The sequence below is a fragment of the Felis catus genome, chromosome A3 (assembly GCF_018350175.1).
Source record: "Felis catus isolate Fca126 chromosome A3, F.catus_Fca126_mat1.0, whole genome shotgun sequence".
NCBI classification, from domain to species: Eukaryota; Metazoa; Chordata; class Mammalia; order Carnivora; family Felidae; genus Felis; species Felis catus.
In genome coordinates this window covers 138464220-138487529 of record NC_058370.1, presented here as the reverse complement: position 1 = coordinate 138487529, position 23310 = coordinate 138464220, and the positions used below count along the sequence as shown (strand labels likewise).

The 23310-nt window shown below is 50.0% G+C and overlaps 2 protein-coding genes across 6 annotated transcripts in view; both read right to left on the bottom strand.

The window, feature by feature from the left end:
* Positions 1 to 16601, bottom strand: part of LOC123384650 — a 102635-nt gene extending 86034 nt beyond the window's left edge. Inside the window, exons 1-3 of one of the 3 annotated variants that reach the window (XM_045055033.1) lie at positions 16231 to 16597; positions 6679 to 7559; positions 1936 to 3275 (exon numbers count right to left, since the gene is read on the bottom strand). In XM_045055033.1, the coding sequence (XP_044910968.1) occupies positions 3231 to 3275; positions 6679 to 7308 (675 nt within the window). In that variant the 5' untranslated portion in view covers positions 7309 to 7559; positions 16231 to 16597 and the 3' untranslated portion in view covers positions 1936 to 3230. Of the gene's footprint in view, positions 1 to 1935; positions 3276 to 6678; positions 7560 to 16230 lie in introns of those variants that run through there. The other 2 variants (XM_045055032.1, XM_045055034.1) reach the window with 2 other exon arrangements.
* Positions 16602 to 20652: 4051 nt separating this feature from the next.
* The window catches only part of LOC109498468 (basic proline-rich protein-like), a 31579-nt gene continuing 28921 nt past the window's right edge, over positions 20653 to 23310 (bottom strand). For all 3 annotated transcript variants that reach the window (XM_045055031.1, XM_045055029.1, XM_045055030.1), the window contains 3 exons: positions 22866 to 23028; positions 22405 to 22709; positions 20653 to 22327 (listed from right to left, as the gene is read on the bottom strand). In XM_045055031.1, the coding sequence (XP_044910966.1) occupies positions 20898 to 22208 (1311 nt within the window). In that variant the 5' untranslated portion in view covers positions 22209 to 22327; positions 22405 to 22709; positions 22866 to 23028 and the 3' untranslated portion in view covers positions 20653 to 20897. The remainder of the gene's footprint in view (positions 22328 to 22404; positions 22710 to 22865; positions 23029 to 23310) is intronic.

The window sequence follows — 23310 nt, the reverse complement described above, 5'->3', positions numbered from 1 at the left end:
TGAGAAGTTCTTTATAGATTTCAGATACTAACCTTTATCTAATATGTCATTTGCGAATATCTTCTCCCATTCTGTCGGCTGCTTTTAGTTTTGCTGATTGTTTCCTTCACTGTACGGAAGCTTTTTATTTTGATGAGGTCCCTCAAGTGTCCAACTCTTGACTTCAGCTCAGGTCATGACTTCACAGTTTGCAAGGTCAAGCCCTGTGTCAGACTCTGTACTGACAGTGCAGAGCCGGCTTGGGATTCTGTGACTCCCTCTCTCTGCCCCTCTCCTTCTCTCACTCTCTCAACATAAACTTTAAAAAAGGAGAAAAGAAAAAAATGAATTTCTAAAATTAGACCAGTATGCTATTAAAAAATTCAAAGAAAAGGAAAAAAAAAACTCTTGAAAATTGAAAAATAGAGTAGCAAACACTGAAAATACTGTAAGTTTAGACTACAAAGTAGAACAAAACAAGAAGGTGAAAATTTGGAATGAAAATACAAGAAAATTAGAGTATCAGCCCAGGAGATCCAATATAAAAAAAAAAAAAAAAAATGTACCACCAGAGGGACGCCTAGGTGGCTCCGTTGGTTAAGCGTCCAACTTCATCTCAGGTCATGATCTGCAGTTTGTGAGTTCAAGCCCCACATCAGGCTCTGTGCTGACAGCTCAGAGCCTGGAGCCTGCTTTATATTCTGTGTCTCCCCATCTCTTGGCCCCTCCCCTGTTCATGCTCTGTCTCTCTCTGTCTCTCAATAATAAATAAATGTTAAAAAAAATTTTTTTAATGTAGCACCAAAAAGAAAGAAAAGAGTGGAGAGAAGAAATTATCAAAGAAATAACACAAGAAAATTACCAATAGCTGACAGGTATGTATTTCCAGATGGACAGCAGCAATGCTCCCTCCAGCTAGGAGGGCTTCCAGAGTCAAGTTGAAGACAGGGTACCAGCAGCTATTGAAGGGATGGGCCTGGCAATCATTCTGCCTGGTTTTAGTTCCCAGCTCTGCTCCCTACCACCTGGGCAAACTTGGGCAAGTGAGGCCCCTCTGTCCCATAGCACATGTCACACCCTATTACAATGACTCATTCAGTTACCTGCTTCCCTTTATTCGCTGGGTACTGGTAGGGTAACGACTCTGCCTTCTGAAACAATGGGTCCTAAGCCTCTGGAATGTTCCTGAAAGTACTTGATGGATGGATGGCATGGATGAGTGGGTGGGAGGGAGGCAGGGAGGGAGGAAGGAAGGAAGGAAGGAAGGAAGGAAGGAAGGAAGGAAGGAAGGATGGAAGGAAGGAAGGTGGGATAGATGGATGAGTGGGTGGAGGGAAGGAAGGAAGGAAGGAAGGAAGGAAGGAAGGAAGGAAGGAAGGAAGGAGGGAGGGAAGGAAGGAAGGTAAGTAGGATAGATGGATGGGTGGGTGGATGGATGGAAGGAAGGAAGGTGGGATGGATGGATGGATGAGTGGGTGGGTGGGTGGAAGGAGGGAAGGAAGGAAGGTGGGATGGATGGATGGATGGATGGATGGATAGATGGATGAGTGAGTGGAAGGAAGGAAGGAGGGAAGGAAGGAAGGAGGGAAGGAAGGAAGGAGGGAAGGAAGGAAGAAAGGAAGGAAGGATAGATGGATGGATGGATGGGTGGATGGGTGGATGGAAGGAAGGAAAGAAGGTGGGAAGGATGGATGGATGGATAGATGAGTGGGTGGAAGGAAGGAAGGAAGGAAGGAAGGAAGGAAGGAAGGAAGGAAGGTAGGATGGATGGATAGATGAATGGAAGGAAGGAAGGAAGGTGGGATCAATGGTGAGTGGGTGGAAGGAAGGAAGGAAGGAAGGAAGGAGGGAAAGAGGGAAGGAAGGAAGGGTAGATAGATGGGTAGATGGATGGAAGGAAGGTGGGACGGATGGATGGATGAGTAGGTGGGTGGAAGGAAGGAGGGAAGGAAGGAGAGAAGGAAGGAAAGAAGGAAGGAAAGTAGGATAGATGGAAGGAAGGATGGATGTAAGGAAGGAAGGTGGGATGGATGGATGAGTCAGTGGAGGGAAGGAGGGAGGGAGGGAAGGAGGGATGAGTAGGGCGTGAGGGCAAGCCAACAACTGGTAGGCCAACAAAGGTAGCACAGCTGCAACCAATATGCTGATTAGCTGACGGATCACGAGGAACGTTTTTATCACTCACCTAACATTTGTCAAGCACCTACTATGGGGCATGCGGTAGGGACACGAATGGGAATGGGACACAGTCCCAGAGACAGAGGGGCTCACGGGCCCGTGTTTACAGCCAACACACATTAAATTCAGCAGCTTCTCATACAATAACCGTCATTTCTGGAATGCTCAGACGACCTGCAGTGAATCTCGCAGGGTCGAGCCTCTCAAGTCAACTTGAGCAGAGCCGCACGCCCAAGACAGGTGGGGGCCACACACACTTCCTAGAGCCTAAGTAATCCTCGGATCACAAGACGGTTTTCCCCGAGAGCAATACCGGGTGAGGGCCTGCCCAAGCCCGCACCCGCAGCGCACCTGGGGTTGCTATCTCGGAAGCCGCTGATCCAGACGCTCCCCACAGGCAGAAACCCGCCCGGCCCGGGGATGCGATGAGCTCGCAGCTGGAGAAGCTTGCCTTCGGCAGCCTTAACTGATAAGCCTCGAAGAGCTCGCTTCTCTTTCCTACCTCATTACCGTGCAGTCCCGCCGCTGCCGGGCTGCTGGCATAAATATGAGCTCTTTCTCCTTCACTTAGGATAACCTCCTTCCACTTCCTTCTTCCCGAAGCAGTTACAGTGTAATGATGTCATGTATTTAAGCTTGATAAACATAATTACTATCAACATTTAATTGATTCTTGATTACGATCAATTATATTTCTGAAACAATCAAGCATCCTACAATTAAAAATAATTGATTCATTAGCACACCCCCTTACTTGACAATTACACAAATGCATTATTTATGTAATTAGACACATTTACAGTTCATTATTCCACATTTTATGCTATTGTTACAAAGCTACCAAACTCTCCAGCTTACTTTTTAATCTTCCTTTGGCTAATCTGAGATAGAACACTAAGTTTATTCAAATGGATCCGGTTAAAAATTGGAAGTCACCTAGAGCAGTACAATTAAGTTATAAATCAAAAGCCTGAATAGCATGTCAATTCAAAAACAATAATTAACTAATTTACTTGCCATATTTTCAGAGGAAGATGTCAGGGCCCACATCCATCTGCATCCAGTAATGTAGTTTACCAGTTAAGCAGAATAATGGCTTCATCGAGGCAAAAACCTTCCTAGCGTGGAGTTGGGTAAGAGAGAGCAAAGACACGAGAAACCAGGCTATCCCTGGATGGCAATGCTCTGGTTCGGGGCAGGGGCAGGATCTGTGCTGGACCCGCCCCACCCCTCCCTGCAGGGCCCTCTGGTTCCCTCCCCTCAGTGGAATGAGTCACTCTGACATCACTGACATCACAGCCTTCGCTGACATCAAAGTCTGAGTCTCTCCCTGCTCCCCAAACGCCTCTTTGTCTCTGCCTCTCCCAGTAGCCCTCGGCCCCCGCGCCCGATTCTCAAGATGGTAAAACTGGGAGGTGCATTGTCCTCAATCACTCCCCAAATTCTTCCCCATGATAATAAGAATCCAGCAAAGACCCCGAATCCCCTCTAGAGCTAAGAAATGGTCACTGGAGCCACAGCCGCTCACAGATTTGAGTGGCTTCCTGGAAGACCAAGTCAATGGGACCGCATCGGTAGACGAGCTGGAGCAGGGGCAGGACAGCTCCAACCACCCGAGAGATGGCTCGAAGGTGTACCCCGCCTCCCACCAGCTCCGCAGCACCTAAGACAGAAACCGCAGCAGAGTCAACGCCAGACCTTCCTAACAGACACCTGAGGGCCCAGGTGTGGGGGAAGGAGTCGCGTCCTGGGCACACGGGGATCTGGCCTTCATTCAGACCACACGTTCCCCCTCCCACGGCCTCCCTGTGGGTTTACCCCGTCTTCTTCATAGAGGCCGGGGTCACCCCCACCACGGGAAGGCCTGTCAGGGTGACAGACATTAAAACACGGAGGAGAAACCCAGGAGAGCTCCTGCATCAGTCAAGCTGTTCTCCACTTTAAGGAGAAAAACACCACCAGGTCATCAGGTGTCTGAAGAAAATCAACAGCAAGAAAGACGAAAACCCAAATAAGCCAATGTCCCCAAGGGGAAGAACAGGATCATTCAGAAAACGAAAGAGAGATTGGACGTGCTATCGCAGCCCTTTAATGAAAGCGGGCCGCTGTGAAGAAGGAGAAGCAGCAGGGCGAGAATATTTAAATGTCAAAGTAAAGAAGTTCAGCGGCTGTGATGCTCAGAACACTGAATGTTGTGTACCTGAAGGCTGGATTGACTTTCTAGAAGACACAGACAGGAAAAACTCAAAGCCTAAAGCAAAAGGAGAAAGGCACAGAAAATAAGTGAGGACATGAAAACTCAACCCAGAGTATTTTGCAACAGGAAGTACATAAGAGAAAACAGACACGGAGTGAACGATTCCCTCGTACATAGCGGGACGACATTTCCTAGAGCTGAAGAAAAGCACAAAACTTTCGATGGAGAGAGTCTGCAAAGTGCCTGAATGAATGAAAAACAAAGGCTCCATACTTACTCTTACTCTGTGCCGGGATTTCAATATTTCAAGGATGACATTTACATAAATAAATTACGTTACGGCCATAAATGGAATACTACATAGCTGTAGAATAGATGAAAACTCTTCGTACATAAAGATCTCCAAGATACATTAAAATTAAAAAGTCATATGCAAACAATAACCACAAGGGGGCCGGAGTGGCTATACTTACCCCAGACAAAAGAGACTATAAAAATTGCTACTAGCGGCAAACCAGGACATCTTACGACAGCATGAGAACAGGCGTACAGACCAATGGAATAGAACTGAGAGTTCAGATGTAAACCTGTATGTGACTGAACAGGGAGAGAGCAGCCTTTTCAAACAGTAGTTGCAGGACCACTGGACATCTGCATACGAGAAAATGAATGTGGACCCCTACCTCACATCATATCCTAAACTCAACTCAAAATGTGTCACAGGTCGAAATATAAGACCAGACTAGAAGATCCCTGGTAAAAATCATAGGAATAGGTCATTATGACCTTGTATTGGGTAATGGTTTCTTAACATGATACCAAAAGTGTGATTTTAAAAAATTGGTAAGTTGGATTTCATTAAAAACTTTTATGCCTCAGAGGCCACTATCACTATCAAAAACAGTGGAAACATATTCTGTGGAATTGGAGAAGGTATTTGCAAATCATAGATCTGACAGAGGTCTAGTATGTAGAGTATATAGAGAACTCTTACAACTCAAAAATAAAAAAATGACACAAACAAACAAACAAACAAACAAACAAAAAACGAGCAAAGGAACAGGTACACTTTTCTCCAAAGACACCCAAAGGGCCAATGAGTATAGAAAAAAGATGCTCGACATCATTGGACCTCAAAGGAATGCAAATCCAAAGCACTGTGAGATTTCACTTCGCACCCACTGGGATGCCTAAAAGTTAAACAGACAGACAGTAACAAGGGTTGGCGAGGATGTGGAGGAACTGAACCCTCGCACACCACCGGTGGGAATGTGAAATGGTGCGTTCCTTTTGGAAAGTACTTCCGCAGTCCCTCAAAATGTTACACATTAAGTTCCCATGAACCCAGCCATCTCCCCTTGGAGGTATCTACCCAAGAACACTGTAGACATTTATCTACAGAGCACACACGGCGCACGCAAACATTAAACGAAGCATTATTTACAGCGGCCAGAAAGTGAAAACGGCATCTCCATCACTAAAGGACAGATAAACAAGTCGTGGGCTGTCCACACAATGGTGAACTGGTCAGCACAAACAGGGGATGGGCACAGCGTGAGGACGTTGACAAGACAAAGTCGGTCGCAAACACCACAGAGTGGATGATTCCATTCACGCAAAACACCCAGAGCAGGTGGATCCATAGACACCGACTGGCGGTCGCCAGGGGCTGGGGGCTGGGGGCAGGGGTGGCGGTGCTGCCGCGGGTACACGGTTGCTCTGGGGGGATGACACCAATGTCCTGAAATCTGCAGTGACAGTTGTGCAACTCGGTGAGTATACAGAGGGGCACACTGGACTGTACACCCTAAAGAGCGAATTTTATGATAATGACCATGATATGATGAATTTAATGTGAATTACATCTCAATAAAGCTGTTATTTAAATAAAAGAAGGCATGGACTCGGGGGAGGAGCCAAGATGGCAGAACAGCATGGAAGCTTTTTGTGTGTCTCGCGTCCACAAAATACAGCCAGACCAACACTGAACCATCCTACACACCTAGAACACTGATTGGAGGATGAACACAACAATCTGCACAACCTGAACCACAGAATTCAGCAGGTACGCGGCACAGACGAGTGAACTTGGGGAGCGAGAAGCCGCGGGAAGGGAGGTGCTTTTGCCGGCGGAGAGAGGACGGAGACTGGGGGAGGGGGCGGGGAGAATACGGAAAAGCACCCCTCCCCCTCCCCCAAAGGAGCTGGAGAGAAAGTGGAAAATGGGAACCGGCCGCAGGGACTAAAGCAGAAAGGAGAGGGTTTAAATCCCATTAAGACCGCAAACGAGGGGAGCGCAAGGCCGCACCTCCGCAGCTCCCTACCTGGCGGGGCTCTGGTGGGAAGGGCGAATCCCCAGGAACAGAGCGGGGTCCGGGAGGTGCTCGGGCCACAGGGGAAAGGCGGCTCCGCTGCCGGAAGGACATTTGGTGGAGGCTGTTGAAGCCACCTGGTCCCGGCAGACCCCGGAAGGCGGCCACGTTCGCCGGTGCTGGAACAAGGTCGTGGAGGGTGAAGCCTGGGGCCAGACGGGTGTTGCCATTTTCCACCATCCCCGAAACGCTGCTGCTGGACTGTCTCGCCAACTTTTTCTGGGGCGGGCTGGCCTCGGGCCGCAGTCTCGGGGCACCGGCAGCAGCAGGGTCCAGCGGGCGTTCCTGGCTGCAGCCGACATTCGGCCGTTGCCCAGTGAGACCCTCCCGCGGAGGGGCGGAGCGGGTCAGGGCCGCCGTCCTTCGGGAGTAAGGGGCCGGGGAAAACAGCCGCGTCTGAGGCAAAACTCGGGAGCGAGGTACGGCCTGGGGCCTGGTCACGGAGAGTGGAAAAGCGGGGAGCGGAGGAGAGCTGAAGACGGAGGACGGGTGCGCCATTGCTGATCCGGGAGAACAGACCGGGTAGCTGGTGACGCCATTTTGACCGCTCCCGCGCAGGCGCAGACGCACCTTCGAGGCCATAACACTCCACCCCAGGAGGCTAGCAGCGCCATCTAGTGGAGAGCGGAGCCGTTGCACTGGGCTCCCGCCAACTGGGCCAACCTCGCTCTTCAAGAACACAAGTCTCACCGCCGGCTTAGTTTATGGACTATAAGGCGCTACGTAGACTGACTTCTAGAGAAAACGAAGTAATTTCAGTCCTTCTTCAATCTGTTAGCGGGTCCATCTATTCAATTTTCTTTATTTTTCTCTTTTACACTTCTTTCCTTTTTCTTGAATACAGAAAGAGAAAAAATTCATTTTTATTTTTGATTTTTATTAAAAATATTTTTCTTTCATTTTTTACTGTATTTTTTGCTTTTATGTAATTTTTTTCAAATTCTATTTTACTTCCATCATTTTATTTTAATCTACTACAGTGTATTCACTTTTTCAAATTTTCAAACGATTTCCTTTTTTTTTCTTTTTTTATCTTTTTTCTCTTTTTCGTTTCTTTTCTTTTTCTGGAATACAGAAAAAGGAAAAATTCATTTTTACTTTCAATTTCTATGAATATTTTTATTTAATTTTTATTACTATATTTTTTGCTTTTATATAAATTTTTTCAAATTCTATTTTACTTCCATCATTTTAGTCTACTTCAGTGCATTCATTTTTTCAAACTCTCAAAGTATTTCCTTCCCCCCCACTCTTTTTTTTCTCTAATCTGTCAAACCACGTTCAATACCCAGACCAAAACACACCTAGGATCTAGCATCATCTATTTGATTTGTGTGTGTGTGTTTAATTTTTAATTTTAATATTTTTTTAATTTTAATTTTTTAAATTTTTCTACCTCATTAATTCCTCTTCTCCCTTCAAAATGACAAAACGAAGGAATTCACCCCAAAAGAGAGAGCACGAAGAAACGACAGCCAGGGATTTAACCAACACAGATACAAGCAAGATGTCTGAATCAGAATTTAGAATCACGATAATAAGAATACTAGCTGGAGTCAAAAATAGATTAGAATCCCTTTCTGTGGAGATAAAAGAAGTAAAAACTAGTCCGGATGAAATAAAAAATGCTGTAACAGAGCTGCAATCACAGATGGATGCCGCGGCAGCAAGGATGGATGAGGCAGAAGAGAGAATCAGCGATACAGAGGACAAACTTATAGAGAATAATGAAGCAGAAAAAAAGAGGGAGATTAAGGCAAAGAGCACAATTTAAGAATTAGAGAAATCAGTGACTCATTAAAAAGGAATAACATCAGAATCATAGGGGTCCCAGAAGAGGAAGAGAGAGAAATAGGGGTAGAAGGGTTATGTGAGCAAATCACAGCAGAAAACTTTCCTAACCTGGGGAAAGACTCAGACATCAAAATTCAGGAAGCACAGAGGACCCCTTTTAGATTCAACAAAAAACGACAATCGACAAGGCATATCATAGTCAAATTCACAAAACACTCAGGCAAGGAAAGAATCATGAAAGTAGCAAGGGGAAAAAAATCCCTAACCCACAAGGAAAGACAGATCAGGTTTCCAGCAGACCTATGGACAGAAACTTGGCAGCCCAGAAAGGAGTGGCAGGATATATTCAGTGTGCTGAATCACAAAAATATGCAGCCAAGAATTCTTTACCCAGCAAGGCTGTCATTCAAAATAGAAGGAGAGATAAAAAGTTTCCCAAACAAAAATTAAAGAAGTTTGTGACCACTAAACCAGCCCTGCAAGAAATTTAAAGGGGGACTTTCTGAGGGGAGAAAAGATGAAAAAAAAAAAAATATATATATATATACCAAAAGCAACAAAAGATTCGAAAGGACCAGAGAACACCACCAGAAACTCCAACTCTACAAGCATCATAATAGTAATAAATTCATATCTTTCAGTACTCACCCTAAACATCAATGCTCTAATCAAGAGACATAGAGTAACAGAATGGATAAGAAAACAAGATCCATTTATATGCTGTTTATAAGAGACCCACTTTAGACCTAAAGACACCTTCAGATTGAAAATAAGGGGATGGAGAACCATCTATCATGCTAATGGTCAACAAAAGAAAGCCGGAGTAGCCATACTTATATCAGACAATCTAGACTTTAAAATAAAGACTGGGGGCGCCTGGGTGGCGTAGTTGGTTAAGCGTCCGACTTCAGCCAGGTCACGATCTCGCGGTCCGTGAGTTCGAGCCCCGCGTCAGGCTCTGGGCTGATGGCTCGGAGCCTGGAGCCTGTTTCTGATTCTGTGTCTCCCTCTCTCTCTGCCCCTCCCCCATTCATGCTCTGTCTCTCTCTGTCCCAAAAATAAATAAACGTTGAAAAAAAAATTTTTTTTAAATAAAGACTGCATCAAGAGATGCAGAAGGGCATTAGATCATAATGAAGGGGTCTATGGACTAAGAAGACCTAACAATTGTAAACATTTATGCGCCAAATGTGAGAGCACCCAAATATATAAATCAATTAATCACAAACATAAAGAAACTCATTGATAAGAATACCATAATAGGTGGAGATTTCAACACCCCACTCACAGCAATGAATAGATCATCAAATCAAAAAATCAACAAGGAAACAATGGCTTTGAATGACACACTGGACCAGATGGACTTAACAGATATATACAGAACATTTCATCCTACAGTAGCGGAATATACATGCTTCTCCAGTGCACATGGAATGTTCTCCAGAATAGATCACTTACTGGGACACAAATCAGCCCTAAGTAAGTACAAAAAGATCAAGATCGGGGCGCCTGGGTGGCTCAGTCGGTTAAGCAGCCAACTTCGGCTCAGGTCATGATCTCGCAGTCCGTGAATTCGAGCCCCGCGTCAGGCTCTGTGCTGACAGCTCAGAGCCTGGAGCCTGTTTCAGATTCTGTGTCTCCCTCTCTCTGCCCCTCCCCCGTTCATGCTCTGTCTCTCTCTGTCCCAAAAATAAATAAAAACGTGAAAAAAAATTTAAATAAATAAATAAATAAATAAATAAATAAATAAAAGTTAAAAAAAATTTAAAAAAAAAACAAAAAGATCAAGATCATACCATGCATATTTTCAGACGAAAATGCTATGAAACTCAAAATCAACCACAAGAAAAAATTTGGAAAGGTAACAAATACTTGGGAGACTGAAGAACATCCTACTAAAGAATGAATGGGCCAACCAAGAAGCTAAAGAGGAAATCAAAAAGTATATGGAAGTCAATGAAAATGATAACACCACAACCCCAAACCTCTGGGACACAGCAAAGGCGGTCATAAGAGGGAAGTATATAGCAATCCAGGCCTTCCTAAAGAAGGAAGAAAGATTTCAGATACACAACCTAACCTTATGCCTTAAGGAGCTGGAAAAAGAACAGCAAATAAAACCCAAAACCAGCAGAACACAGGAATAACAAAGACAAGAGCAGAAATTAATGCTATCGAAACCAAAATAACAGTAGAACAGATCACTGAAACCAGAAGCTGATTCTTTGAAAGAACTAACAAAATTGATAAACCACTAGCCAGTCTGACCAAAAAGAAAAAGGGAAGGACCCAAATAAATAAAATCAAGAATGAAAGAGGAGAGATCACAACCAACACAGCAGAAATAAAAACAATAATAATAGAATATTGTGAGCAATTATATGCCAATAAAATGGGTAATCTGGAAGAAATGGACAAATTCCTAGAAACATACACTACCAACACTGAAATAGGAAGAAATAAAAAATTTGAACAGACCCATAACCAGTAAGGAAATCGAATTAGTAATCAAAAATCTGCCAAAAAACAAGAGTCCAGGGCCAGATGGCTTTCCAGGGGAATTCTACCAAACATTTAAGGAAGAGTTAACACCTATTCTCTTGAAACTGTTCCAAAAAATAGAAATGGAAAGAAAACTTCCAAACTCTTTCTATGAAGTCTGAATTACCTTGATTCCAAAACCAGACAGAGACCCCACTAAAAAGAACTATAGACCAATTTCCCTGATGAACATGGGTGTAAAAATCCTCAACAAGATATTAACCAACCGGCTCCAACAATACATTAAAAAAATTATTCACCACAACCAAGCTGGATTTATACCTGGGATGCAGGGCTGGTTCAATATCTGCAAAACAATTAACGTGATTCATCACATCAATAAAACAAAGGACAAGAACCATATGATCCTCTCAATAGATACAGAGAAAGCATTTGACAAAATACAGCATCCTTTCTTGATAAAAACCCTCGAGGAAGTAGGGATAGAAGGAGCATACCTCGAGATCATAAAAGCCATATAAGAAAGACCCAACGCTAATATCATCCTCAGTGGGGAAAAACTGAGAGCTTTCCCCCTAAGGTCAGGAACAACACAGGGATGTCCACTCTCACCACTGTTATTCAACCTAGTATTGGAAGCCTTAGCCTCTGCAATCAGACAACACAAAGAAACAAAAGGCATCCAAATTGGCCAGGAGGAGGTCAAACTTTCACTCTTCGCAGATGACATGATACTCTATATGAAAAACCCAAAAGATTCCACCAAAAAACTGCTAGAATTGATTCCTGAATTCAGCAAAGTTGCAGGATAAAAAATCAATGCACAGAAATCGGTCGCATTCCTATAAACCAACAATGAAGCGACAGAAAGAGAAATCAAGGAATCAATCCCATTTACAGTTGCACAAAACCCATAAGATACCTATGAATAAATCTAACCAAAGAGGTGAAAAATCTATACACTGAAAACTATAGAAAGCTTATGAAAGAAATTGAAGAAGACACAAAAAAATGGAAAAAAATTTCCATGCTCCAGGATAGGAAGAATAAATATTGTTACAATGTCGATACTACCCAAAGCAATCTACATATTCAATTCAATCCCTATCAAAATAACACCAGCATTCTTCACAGAGCTAGAACAAATAATCCTAAAATTTGTATGGAACCAGAAAAGACCCCAAATAGCCAAAGCGATCTTGAAAAAGAAAACCAAAGCAGGAGGCATCACAATCCCAGACTTCAAGCTGTATTACAACGCTGTCATCAAGACAGTATGGTATGGGCACAAGAAAAAGACACTCCGATCAATGGAACAAAATAGAGAACCCAGAAATGGACCCACAAACATATGGCCAACTCATCTTTGACAAAGCGGGAAAGAACATCCAATGGAATAAAAATAGTCTCTTCAGCAAGTGGTGCTGGGAAAACTGGACAGCGACATGCAGAAGAACGAACCTGGACCGCTTTCTTACACCATCCACAAAAATAAACTCAAAATGGATGAAAGACCTCCATGTAAGACAGGAAGCCATCAAAATCCTTGAGGAGAAAGCAGGTAAAAACCTCTTTGACCTTGGCCACAGCAACTTCTTAACACGTCTCTGGAGGCAAGGGAAACAAAAGCAAAAATGAATTACTGGGACCTCATCAAAATAAAAAGCTTCCGTACAGTGAAGGAAACAATCAGCAAAACTAAAAGGCAACCGACAGAATGGGAGAAGATATTTGCAAACGACATATCAGATAAAGGGTTAGTATCCAAAATCTATGAAGAACTTCTCAACACCCAAAAAACAAATAATTCAGTGAAGAAATGGGCAAAAGATATGAAAACATCCAGGGAAGACATCCAGATGGCCAACTGACACATGAAAAAATGCTCCACATCACTCATCATCAGGGAAACACAAATCAAAACCATACCTTACCTCACACCTGTCAGAATGGCTAACATTAACAATTCAGGCAACAACAGATGTTGGTGAGGATGCGGAGAAAGAGGATCTCTTTTGCATTGTTGGTGGGAACGCAAGCTGGTGCAGCCACTCGGGAAAACGGTATGGAGGTTCCTCAAAAAACTAAAAATAGAACTACCCTGCGACCCAGCAATTGCACTACTAGGCATTTATCCAAGGGATACAGGTGTGCTGTTTCGAAGGGACACACGCACACCCATGATTATAGCAGCACTATCGACAAGAGCCAAAGTATGGAAAGAGCCCAAATGTCCCTCGATGGATGCATGGATAAGGAAGACGTGGTCTATATATACGATGGAGTATTACTCAGCAATCAAAAAGAATGAAATTCTTGCCATTTGCAAGTACATGGATGGAACTGGAGAGTATTATGCTAAGTGAAATTAATCAGTTAGAGAAAGACAAATACCATCTGACTTCACTCATATGAGAACTTTAAGACACAGAACAGATGAACATAAGGGAAGGGAAACAAAAATAATACAAAAACAGGGAGGGGGACAAAACAGAAGACACTGTTACGGGAGGGGTTGTGGGAAGGGGGATGGGCTAAATGGGTCAGGGGCACTAAGGAATCTACTCCTGAAATCACTGCTGCACTATATGCTAACTAATTTGGATGTAAATTTTAAAAAATAAAAAATAAAATTAAAAAAAAAAAGAAGGCACGGGCTCTAGAAAATAGGAACTGAAATATGAGCTAATAAGATACCAAACTGATAGAGGACAGGAGCAGGCTTAGTTAAGGCAATCATTTACAGCAGTGACTAACGCATCAAAAATACTTAATAAATGAGTCCAGAAGTAGGACCAGACACAAATTACTCTGCAGAAAAACCAAACCATCTACTCTGCAGATGCCATGGGACAAAGGCTTGGGAGGCCAGCCCATGATGCAGCGGCGCAGGGCAAAGCAGCAAGGGCAGTGAGGGCAGACACACACACAGGACCCACGCGGTAGAGATCACAACACAGAAGCGCCACGGGGAAGCCACACGGGAAGAAAGTGTCCTTGAGCAGACAGACAATCGGGCTGCTCAGCAGACACCGCGTGTACCAGTTAAAGTTGACGGTAAGATTCCAACACCTGAGTCAAACCGGGCAATTGTTTTTAATTTTGCGGATGAAGCTCCTTTAAGGAGCCAGCAGGAAAAACACGTTTCTTTTACAAATAAGGGTCGGTCAGGTCTTATCAGGCCTCACCTTTCCTTTCGCAACCACAAATGCTAGACAACAATGAGGCAGAGGCATCGGCTTAAAAGAACACTTGTGACCCCAATTCGATCCCTAGCTAAGGCTTCAGAAGCCACAGCCACTCGCATTTACCCAGGAATGAAGTCTAGGTCATCAGCAAAGAAACAGAGGAAAAGTCCCTCAAAACTCGGAAGTCATGGCATAAAAGACTGGCAAGCAGTATTAAAACCACATCATCACACAAATTTGAATAACTGTTCAAATTAGATGCACCTGTCATGTGTAATTCTTGACCGAGAGAGCACTGAATATACACAAATATCAGCCTAGCGACCACGTAAGGAGAAAACACGCAGAAGACGGACGGAGAGGTAAAAGAATATAACTGTGCCAGTTTCCTCGATTTATCTAGGGAAGATCAATAAATACATTTCATTCTTGATGCTGATATTTAGGCAATATATGCTCTTCTCTTCGCTAGGAAAACCGGTCCCATAATTAAATCAATAAGCGATAGACAAAAAGCTGTGTATGACATTGAAAATGTTATTCAAGAATTGTCTCCCACAGGGTCCCAGGCCCAGAGAGTTCACAGGCCAGGCTTCCAGATGGTCATGGAGCAGATCACTTCCATGCCAGATAAACGTTCCCAGAGAGCACACGAAGCCGCATCCCAGGAATTCATTTCACAGAACACGCATATCCTGGAGACCCGAGCAAGGACAGGTTGGAAAGGAAGCTCCGGGCAGGTGTCCTTTATGAATACAGATGCAGAAATGACCCATGAGTGCCGTGGCGGCGCATTAGAGACCGGGCACGTGCACGCACGCCGAAACCCAGGCAGGAGTCTGCAACACGGCAAACGTCGTGTCTGCTCACCGCCAGCGGAAACCAACAGAGGAGAGCCCTATATGCACGTGGATAAATGCTGGAAAGACATTTGCAAAACCTTCTTAATAAACAAGACTGATTAAACATGATTAAAAAGATCTACTCAAGGGGCGCCCGGGCGGCTCAGTTGGTTACGCATCCGACTCTTGGTTTCAGCTCAGGTCTTGATCTCACGGTGTGTGAGTTTGAGCCCAAGTCGGGCTCGGTGCTGACAGCGTGGAGCTTGTTGGATTTCTCTCTCTCTCTCTCTCTCTCTCTCTCTCTCTCTCTCTCTCTCTCCCTCCCTCTCTCTGTCTCAAAATAAATAAATAAACTTCAGAAAAATATCCACTCAAACCACAAGCTGATAGGGAATAAATACCCAGCAGTATGTCAGGGGTGGCACTCCCCGACCCCCACAGCAAAAGAAGAAAAAGGGCTAGGGATCTATCTAGCAGGAAGGGAGGGGCAAGGTGACACAATTCAAACATGCCTACCCAAAAGAAAAAAGAATCTGAGAATACAAGAATTTATAAAATTCCATTAACACAAACCTAAAACGCAATACTTTTCCTACATGCCAGTGTTAACAGAGCCCCCGTGAAAAAGGAATCCTATTCCGAACAGTAAAATTGAATATGAAGAAGTTAACCTTACAAAACCTATGCCAGCCTCCAACGATTAAAGCCACAGGCCAAGGGGGTGCTGTAAGAACAGATCTGAACCCATGAATGAAGGCAGCATGTTCCGTATCGGAAGATCGACACTAGGAAGAGGTGCACGTCTCACCAAGCCGACGTGTAAAGTTAGTGCAAATCATGCAAAATTGCAGATTTACGTACCATAATGAAAAGCAAGAAAAGACAAGGAAATCTTTTAACAGAATAACAATTTGGATGCACAGAGGACACTTCGTGTTGAAATAAAGCGGCTAGAATGGACAGAGACCCAGAAATTGCCCAAAAAGGTGTGAGCAGTTAGCACAGGCCATGTGGTGGCACGCAGACTGGGGGAGCAGCCCGCAGAGGTCACGAGCCCAGCGCTGCCTGGGCCCCCAGCCCCGATCCTGCTCCCCCCGGGCAGCCGTGCGACGCGGCACAAGTCACTTAAGTCGTCTTGGCTTTAATTTCATCAGTGAAATGAGGATAATAGTACCTACCTAACAGGTGTTTTGTGAGGGTTAAATAAGGTAAGGTATTTCAAGCCCTTCCCGGAGGACTGAGGACGTAAGCTCCACGTGAGAATTTAGCAGGTAAAAGAAAGAAAAGGTGAGGGAAGTCAGGTAACTGGGGGGACTGTGAATGAGGCACAGGTTCACACCACACGCCCATTGAAGGGGTGGAGGCGACACAAAGTTAAGCTGCAAAATATAGTCACCAAGTGACTGGTGCAAAGTGTAGATAGATCTGTGGTCACGGGGCAGTAAAGTGTTTCTAACCCGGCAGAGATGGGGGGGTGGGGGTGGAAAGAGAGACAGAGGGCAGGGAGGGAGATGGAGGGAGGGGAGAGCGAGACAGACAGAGGGGAGGGAGACAGAAGGGGGGAGAGAGACAGAGGGAGGGGAGGGAGACGGGGGGGGGGGGGGCGTTGACAGAGACAGAGAGAGGGGAGGGAGACAGAAGGGGGGAGAGACAGACGGAGGGGAGAGAGGGGGAGGGGAAGACAGAGAGGGGGGAGGGAGACGGAGAGAGGGGAGGGAGACGGCGGGGGGGGGGGGTTGAAAGAGACAGAGAGGGGAGGGAGACAGAAGGGGGGAGAGACAGACGGAGGGGAGAGAGGGGGAGGGGGAGACAGAGAGGGGGAAGGGAGATGGGGTGAGAGAGAGACAGGGGGTTGGGAGGAAGAGTGGGACAGAAGCTGTAGGATGAGACATTCAAAGCTCTGGGAACCAGGAGAGGCAGCAATTTTCACTGCGACAAGCCCCGGACCCGGCAGGGGAGCTCAGCCACCGGGAACACAAGCAGGTCGAGGCGACCGTCGCGTCCGGCAGCAGATCAGGAATTCGGACACTCTCGGTCTTTACAGGCACCTTCAGAAAACAAAATGTGTCCAATAAACGTCATTTTTTTTTTCACATTAAGGAACATTTTCGAAGGAACAGCGTGTCCTCATCACGGCTACAAAATCCGCACCGACGGCGAAGCGCACGCCTCCGTCCACGCGGAGCACCTGCCCGACACCGCGTGGCTCGGGAGGAACGGCCGGCTCCACCCGAGCGCGGTCGGTCCCTCCGAGGAGTCGGCCCGCCGCCGCCACCCCATCTGGCGCTTCTGTGGTTTCTCTCGCGAGAGGCTGACCCCCGAGTCACGCAGACACGCGAGCGGCCGAGAGCGCGCCGTGCGGACGCCGTCGGGCCCGGGAGCGCTCAGCGGGCCTTGCCCTGGGGCGGGACTCGCGGGAGTCTTTAAAAATCACTAGACCGTAGCGATCGTCAACGGTCCGTCCCTCGCAAAACGCGCGAGTGGACACGGTGTGCTTCCGGTGCCTCCTCCCCCGCGCCCAGCCCCCACCCTTCCGCGCCTCCCCCCTGCGTTTCCCCGGGCGCCCTGGCCCGGAGACGTGAGCGTACAACCAGCTGAGCCCGCGACAGAGGCTCCCGGGCGCTAGCTGATCACAGCGGTCCCGAAGACACACGTGCTGGAAGGCAGGCCGAGCACGCGGTCCGGCGGGGGGGCGGGAGGAAGCCACGCTCCAGAGCCCCGGCGCCCCCAGCCCCGCCCAAACACACCGCCCTCCCGCACCCCTGCCGGACCCATCAGGGGCCTCTCCGTCTCCATCGGGGCCTGTGTCCGTGGGAGGTCCCGGGACCGTGGGAGTGGAGGCAGCCCTCGTGGATGACGGACGCCTTCACTCCGGCCACCGGCTGGGACCAGGCGGGCCGGGCGCTGTCCCGAGGCCAAACAGAGGTGTACAGGGTGCACCCCAGGGGGCGGTGGGACAGAGGGAGGACGGGCGTGCGTCCTGGGGTCAAAGGGCTGGGACAAGAAGGCCAAGCTTCCTTTCTTCCTCTTCCACCGGCATCCGAAGGTCCAGGCTTGGCCAAATTCCGTGTATTTATTGAACCTCTTCACCTGTAAAATCCACCAGTGCCCCCACGCAGTGCTCCTGCCGACTCTCCTGAGTGAGGAGGGCATGCGGGTTGGAGAGGCCGTACGTGGGAGGGGGGTTGCACAGGTGAGCGGGGTTTGCAGGTCAGACAGGGAGGGCGTGAGGTCAGGGAGAGAGTGTACAGGTGAGCGAGGGAGGGCACGCGGATCAGAGGGCAGGCTGTGCAGGGAGAGAGGGAGGGCGTGCGGTCCGAGAAAGGTGGTGCGGGTGGGCGAGGGAGGGTGTGCGGGTTGTGCACAGGGCTCGAGAGGCTCACCCCTGAATTACAGGAGCAGGGACGTACAAACAGGCAGAGGGGAGCTGAAGGGCTCTCCCGGGTTTCGGGACGACCAGAAGCATAAAACGCTCGGTCGTGCTGGAGACGCGGGTTGAGCGAGATTACAATATTATTTGCCTCGAGACATGACTCTTTTAATTTCGCTGGAGAACCCAGCTTTGGACAGGAAATCAATTGTCTGTTGTTATCAGCGGTGGAGAAGAAATAAGGGCCCACATCCGTGGGCTGCTGTCCGGGGTGTGATTTATTGGAAAGCAGGCTGAGTCCCCAGTGATGAAGATAAGTGAGGGCCGGAGCTCCGCGCAGCGGTCAGGCCAGCGCCAGGGCTCCGCTCCAAAGAAAGCCGGCATCCTTAACCCGTCCTCACCGGGTGGAAAGCCTTCGGGCCGTAAGGTCTTAGACACGGGTTCAAACGCCCTGCCACCCGCGTGCGGCCTCGAGGAGACGCCAGCCCCAGACAGAGGCTCGCGGACAGCTGCTGTTCTCCGTGGAGCTTCGTGGCAGACGCCGAGACGTCTGCAAGCAAAATGGGCGCTTTTGGGCCTGACACCTGCCACCGTGCCCGTAATTACCTTCACATATACACTCTCGCGATGCAGAACACACATAAAACATACACAGCGTGCAGAGTCATTTTATTTGGGTTTCTCCTCAGAGCGCACATTGTTTCTTAGCTTTTGTAATTTCATCTTTTGGAAGGCAAAAATCATCCCCCTGCAGAATTGGTTTTTGATTTGCTGGTGTTTACCTGACAGGAAGCATTTCCCAGGAAGAAATAGCGCTCTGTTCGGCACACGGCATCGAACTGTCTCTCCTAAATCCCAACCCATCTGCTTGCTCCAGTCCCGTGGAGACCATCCAGAGAGCAGACATCACTCCGTCCCTGAGATGATCCCGCGGCGGCTCAGACGGCAGGAAGAGAGAACCCAGGGGGCTGCGGAGAAACGTGGGCGAGGCCCGCGGGCCTGGGGGGCCGGGGAGGGCTCCCAGGAGGCGGCCACATGCCCCGGCCATGCCGCCGCCCCAGCAGGCCCGCAGCCCCCAGTCCGGGGAGGCCACGTCCCCCTGCTGGAGCTGCATCCGGCTGCCGGCAGCCTGCCCGGCCGGCAGGTACTGGTCCCCAGGGAGGAAGGAAAGAGATCAGACGACCAAGACCCAGTCGGGGCCCCGGGACCGGGGCCTGCACGAGATGAGCACGGGACGAGGTGTCCTGGGCACAGCGGTCAGCGGGGCACCTGCCCGCCAGGGGTGAAAGGGCTGGTCCGTGGGCACGCAGGGACGGGCCAGGCTACAGAGTCCAGTCCCCCTCCCTGTACACGGGGCAGCGCACAGAGTGGCCCCCGGATGAGGGGTGGCATCTCTGAAAGGATCAACGACAAAACCACAGATGCTTTTTGTGATTTCGTTTATTGGGGATGGCCTAAAGAGGTTTTACAAACCATACACATTTATTCATGAGCAAATCACTTTTATTACAAAGAGAAAATACTGTGAAATCAGTGTGTGCTCCTCCACAGCACCTGCAGATCCCCCCTGACCCCTCCCCGCTGCACCTTCTGCTCCCCCCTGCCCCCCTCCCCCCACACCTGCTGCTCCCCCTGCCCCCTTGTCCCCTGCACCTTCTGCTTCCCCACCAGCCCCCCCCACCTGCTGCTCCCCCCAGCCCCCCTCCCCCTGTACCTTCTGCTCCCCGCCACCCCCTCCCCCTATACCTTCTGCTCCCCCCGACCCCTCCCCCCTGCACCTTCTGCTCCCCCCTGCCCCCCTCCCCCCACACCTGCTGCTCCCCCTGCCCCCTTGCCCCCTGCACCTTCTGCTTTCCCCCCAGCCCCCCCACCTGCTGCTCCCCAGTCCCCCTCCCCCCACACCTGCTGCTCCCCACCCACATCTCCCCTCCCCCTGCACCTGCTACTCCCCCCAGCCCCCCCTCCCCCTGCACCTGCTGCTCCCCACCACGCCTCTGCTCCCCCCACACCTGCTGCTTCCACCCCTGGCCCCCACACCGGCTGTCCCCCAGCCCCCCCACACCTGATGCTTCCCCCCCACCCCCGTGCACCTGCTGCCTCCCCCCCCAGGCCTCCCCTCTCCCCTGCACCTGCTGCTCCTTCCCCATGCCTCCCCTCCCCCTGCACCTGCTGCCCCCTCCGGCCCTCCTCCCCCTCCACCCCTGCTGCCCTCCCACCCCTGCTACTCACCCCCCCCCCGCCCACCTGTGCCCACAGGGTGAGTAGGGGGGCATGCCTGCCAAGTTCACAGGTCAGCTGGGGGTGTAGGCTCTGAAGACAGACAAGGGACAGGACAAAATGACTGCACTTCAGAGGGCAAGAGCCTCAGAGAAAACAGAATTGCGTGGCGTGGTCAGGGATGAACAGGTCCCTCCTGGTTTTCTGTCGCTGCCCTAATCAATTACCACAAGTGGAGCAGCTTCACCACAGAATGTGTCACCTTGGAGTGAATGGGTCAGGAAGGTGAGGAGGCCCCAGGCTCAGCCCCACTGCGGGCCAGCTGCTGCCCTGGGACCACCGTCCCCCACCAGAGGGTTGCAGGGCCGAGGGCCGCGCCCAGCTCCTGGGGCCACCTGCGTCCCTGGCAGGCGGCCCCTCCCCTGTGACATCCTGCAAGGCAGCAAGGCAGGGTGAGCCCTTCCCACGGCCTCTCTGACCCACCTGCCCCCTCCCACTTTCCGGAACACACGATTCCCTTGGGGGCAGCCGCCTCACGCTCTCACCGCCTGCACCGTCCATTGCCTCTGCGAGGCCCCTGGGGCCACACGTCACCTCCACAGGTGGGGACCGGGGCCGCTGCGTGCACGCCGCAGCAGCTACCCTGCGTGGGCACTCAGGGCCAGGGTCCCCCAGGTTCCGTGTACTTGGACAAGGACCTGGCTGCGACACAGGCCAGGCAGAAGCCGGGAAGACGTTCCTGGCGAAGGGCACCAAGGGTCCAGCCCCCCAGTCTGTACGAGCCAGGCCTGGCCTGGGGGCTGGAGGCAGCCAGCACACTGGGCACCCAAACGGGGGCTGTGGGCCTGGTGCAGGGTGCCCTCCGGCTGTGTGGAAAGGGCAGTCGGAACCATTAAAGATTTTAAACACGAGAACGACATGATCTGATTTATATTTTTTAAAGATCACTCTGTTATTTGACATTTGAAATGATATTTGAGATGTGTCTTGAGAGTACAGGTAGGATTTAGACAGATGGGGGGGTGAGACGTGTGCTTCAGGTACGGAGAGCTGGGACGCAGGCCTGCCAGCGGGACACGAGAGAGACACAGCATGTGAGGGAGGGAGGGGGCAGGGCCGGAGGGACTGGGGTGGGGCGGGGACCGGGCCAAGGGAGCAGGGCCGGGGGATCCCCAGGACAGAGGGAGCAGGGACAGAAGGACTAGGGGGCCCGGGCGGAGGGGGCAGGGCCAGAGGGACTGGGGGGATCCCGGGCAGAGGGGGCAGGGCTGGGAAGACTGGTCGGGGGGAGGAGGGAGCAGTCCCGGGGGACCCCCCCCCCCGGACAGAGGGAGCAGGGACAGAAGGACTAGGGGGGCCCGGGCGGAGGGGGCAGGGCCAGGAAGACTGGGGGGGGCGGGCGGAGGGGGCAGGGCGGACGGGGTGGAGGGGTCCTGGGGCAGCGCAGGATCCTCTAGGGATGTCGGGTCGGGGGTACGCAGATGGGCGTGCCTCTCTGATCCTTAACAAGTGATCGATGGCACTGAAGGGCCCGGCCGGCAGCCTCCTTACATCATCATTAGATGCCATTAAAGAATCGATAATGGGAAGAAGGGGGTCTCTGCGGAAGGTCAGAGCTGGGTTGCACTTGAGGGGCCTGCTCAGGGCGCACTGATCTGCTCACCGGGTCTCTGCGTAACCAGAGGATTCTGGGGGAAACGCCTTCACTCAGAAATCTTGACGATAAATGCAACCCCCTTCTTCCCCCCGCCCCCCCACCGCTTACATTTTTTATTCTTCCTGTTTCCAACACGGGAAATCCTAGCTCAGCAAGTCGGCTGCTGGCAGGTGGCCGCAGGGGTCCCAGGGAGGCAGCAGGGCGCGTGCAGGGCACCCGGGGCTGCCGGGCCCGCAGGCCCCAGGCGGGTGCAGGAGGAGGAGGGCCCGTGAGAAGGACCACCCCGTGTGTCTCTGCCTGTCGGTGTGAAACGCTGGGGCACGCGCATGTTCTGAGCCTCATCAGCAATCCAAAATGTAAGCCCGGGTTGGAGCCGAGGATCTTGGGGACTCGTTAAACCAGTAAAGTAGAAACTAGAGAGAAAAACAGTCAAATGACAATTGGACATCCGCCTCTTTAAGCCGCGCCCTCTCTGCACACGGTGTCAAGGGCACGCACAGCCTCGTGTGGTCCCCCAGAATGACTCCAGCTCGCTGCGGGTGTCAGCCAGCAGGCCCTGCGACACCCACCTCCGATCAAGTCCTCCGCGGTGATGCACAGGCTTCTACGTATTTCTTGGAGCTGTTTAAGCCTTAAATTAAACGAGCAATCCAGCGTGTCGCAGCGTCTCAGGGAGTTCTGCACCTGCCTGGCCTGGGAACGTACTGGCTGGCCCAGGGCCCGTCTCTCTTACTAAACGGAAGGAAGGAAAAATGAGTCACGACGGACCCGGTCCTCAGTAGACAAAGAGGTATTTTAACCCTCCTTTCCTTCCAAATACACAGATAACACAGCGTCCTTGGCGAGGGGCGTCGGGCCCCGGCCCCGCGGGGCGGCTCTAACTGGCCTCCTTCCCAGGAAGGGGGGACGCACTCGCTCTGCCCTGGGCTGCCGGCTCCCCGTCCTGGGCGGCGAACGAGTGTCCAGAGCAGACTCTGCGATTCTAGTTTCGGCCGCACTAATCCACCCTCCGCA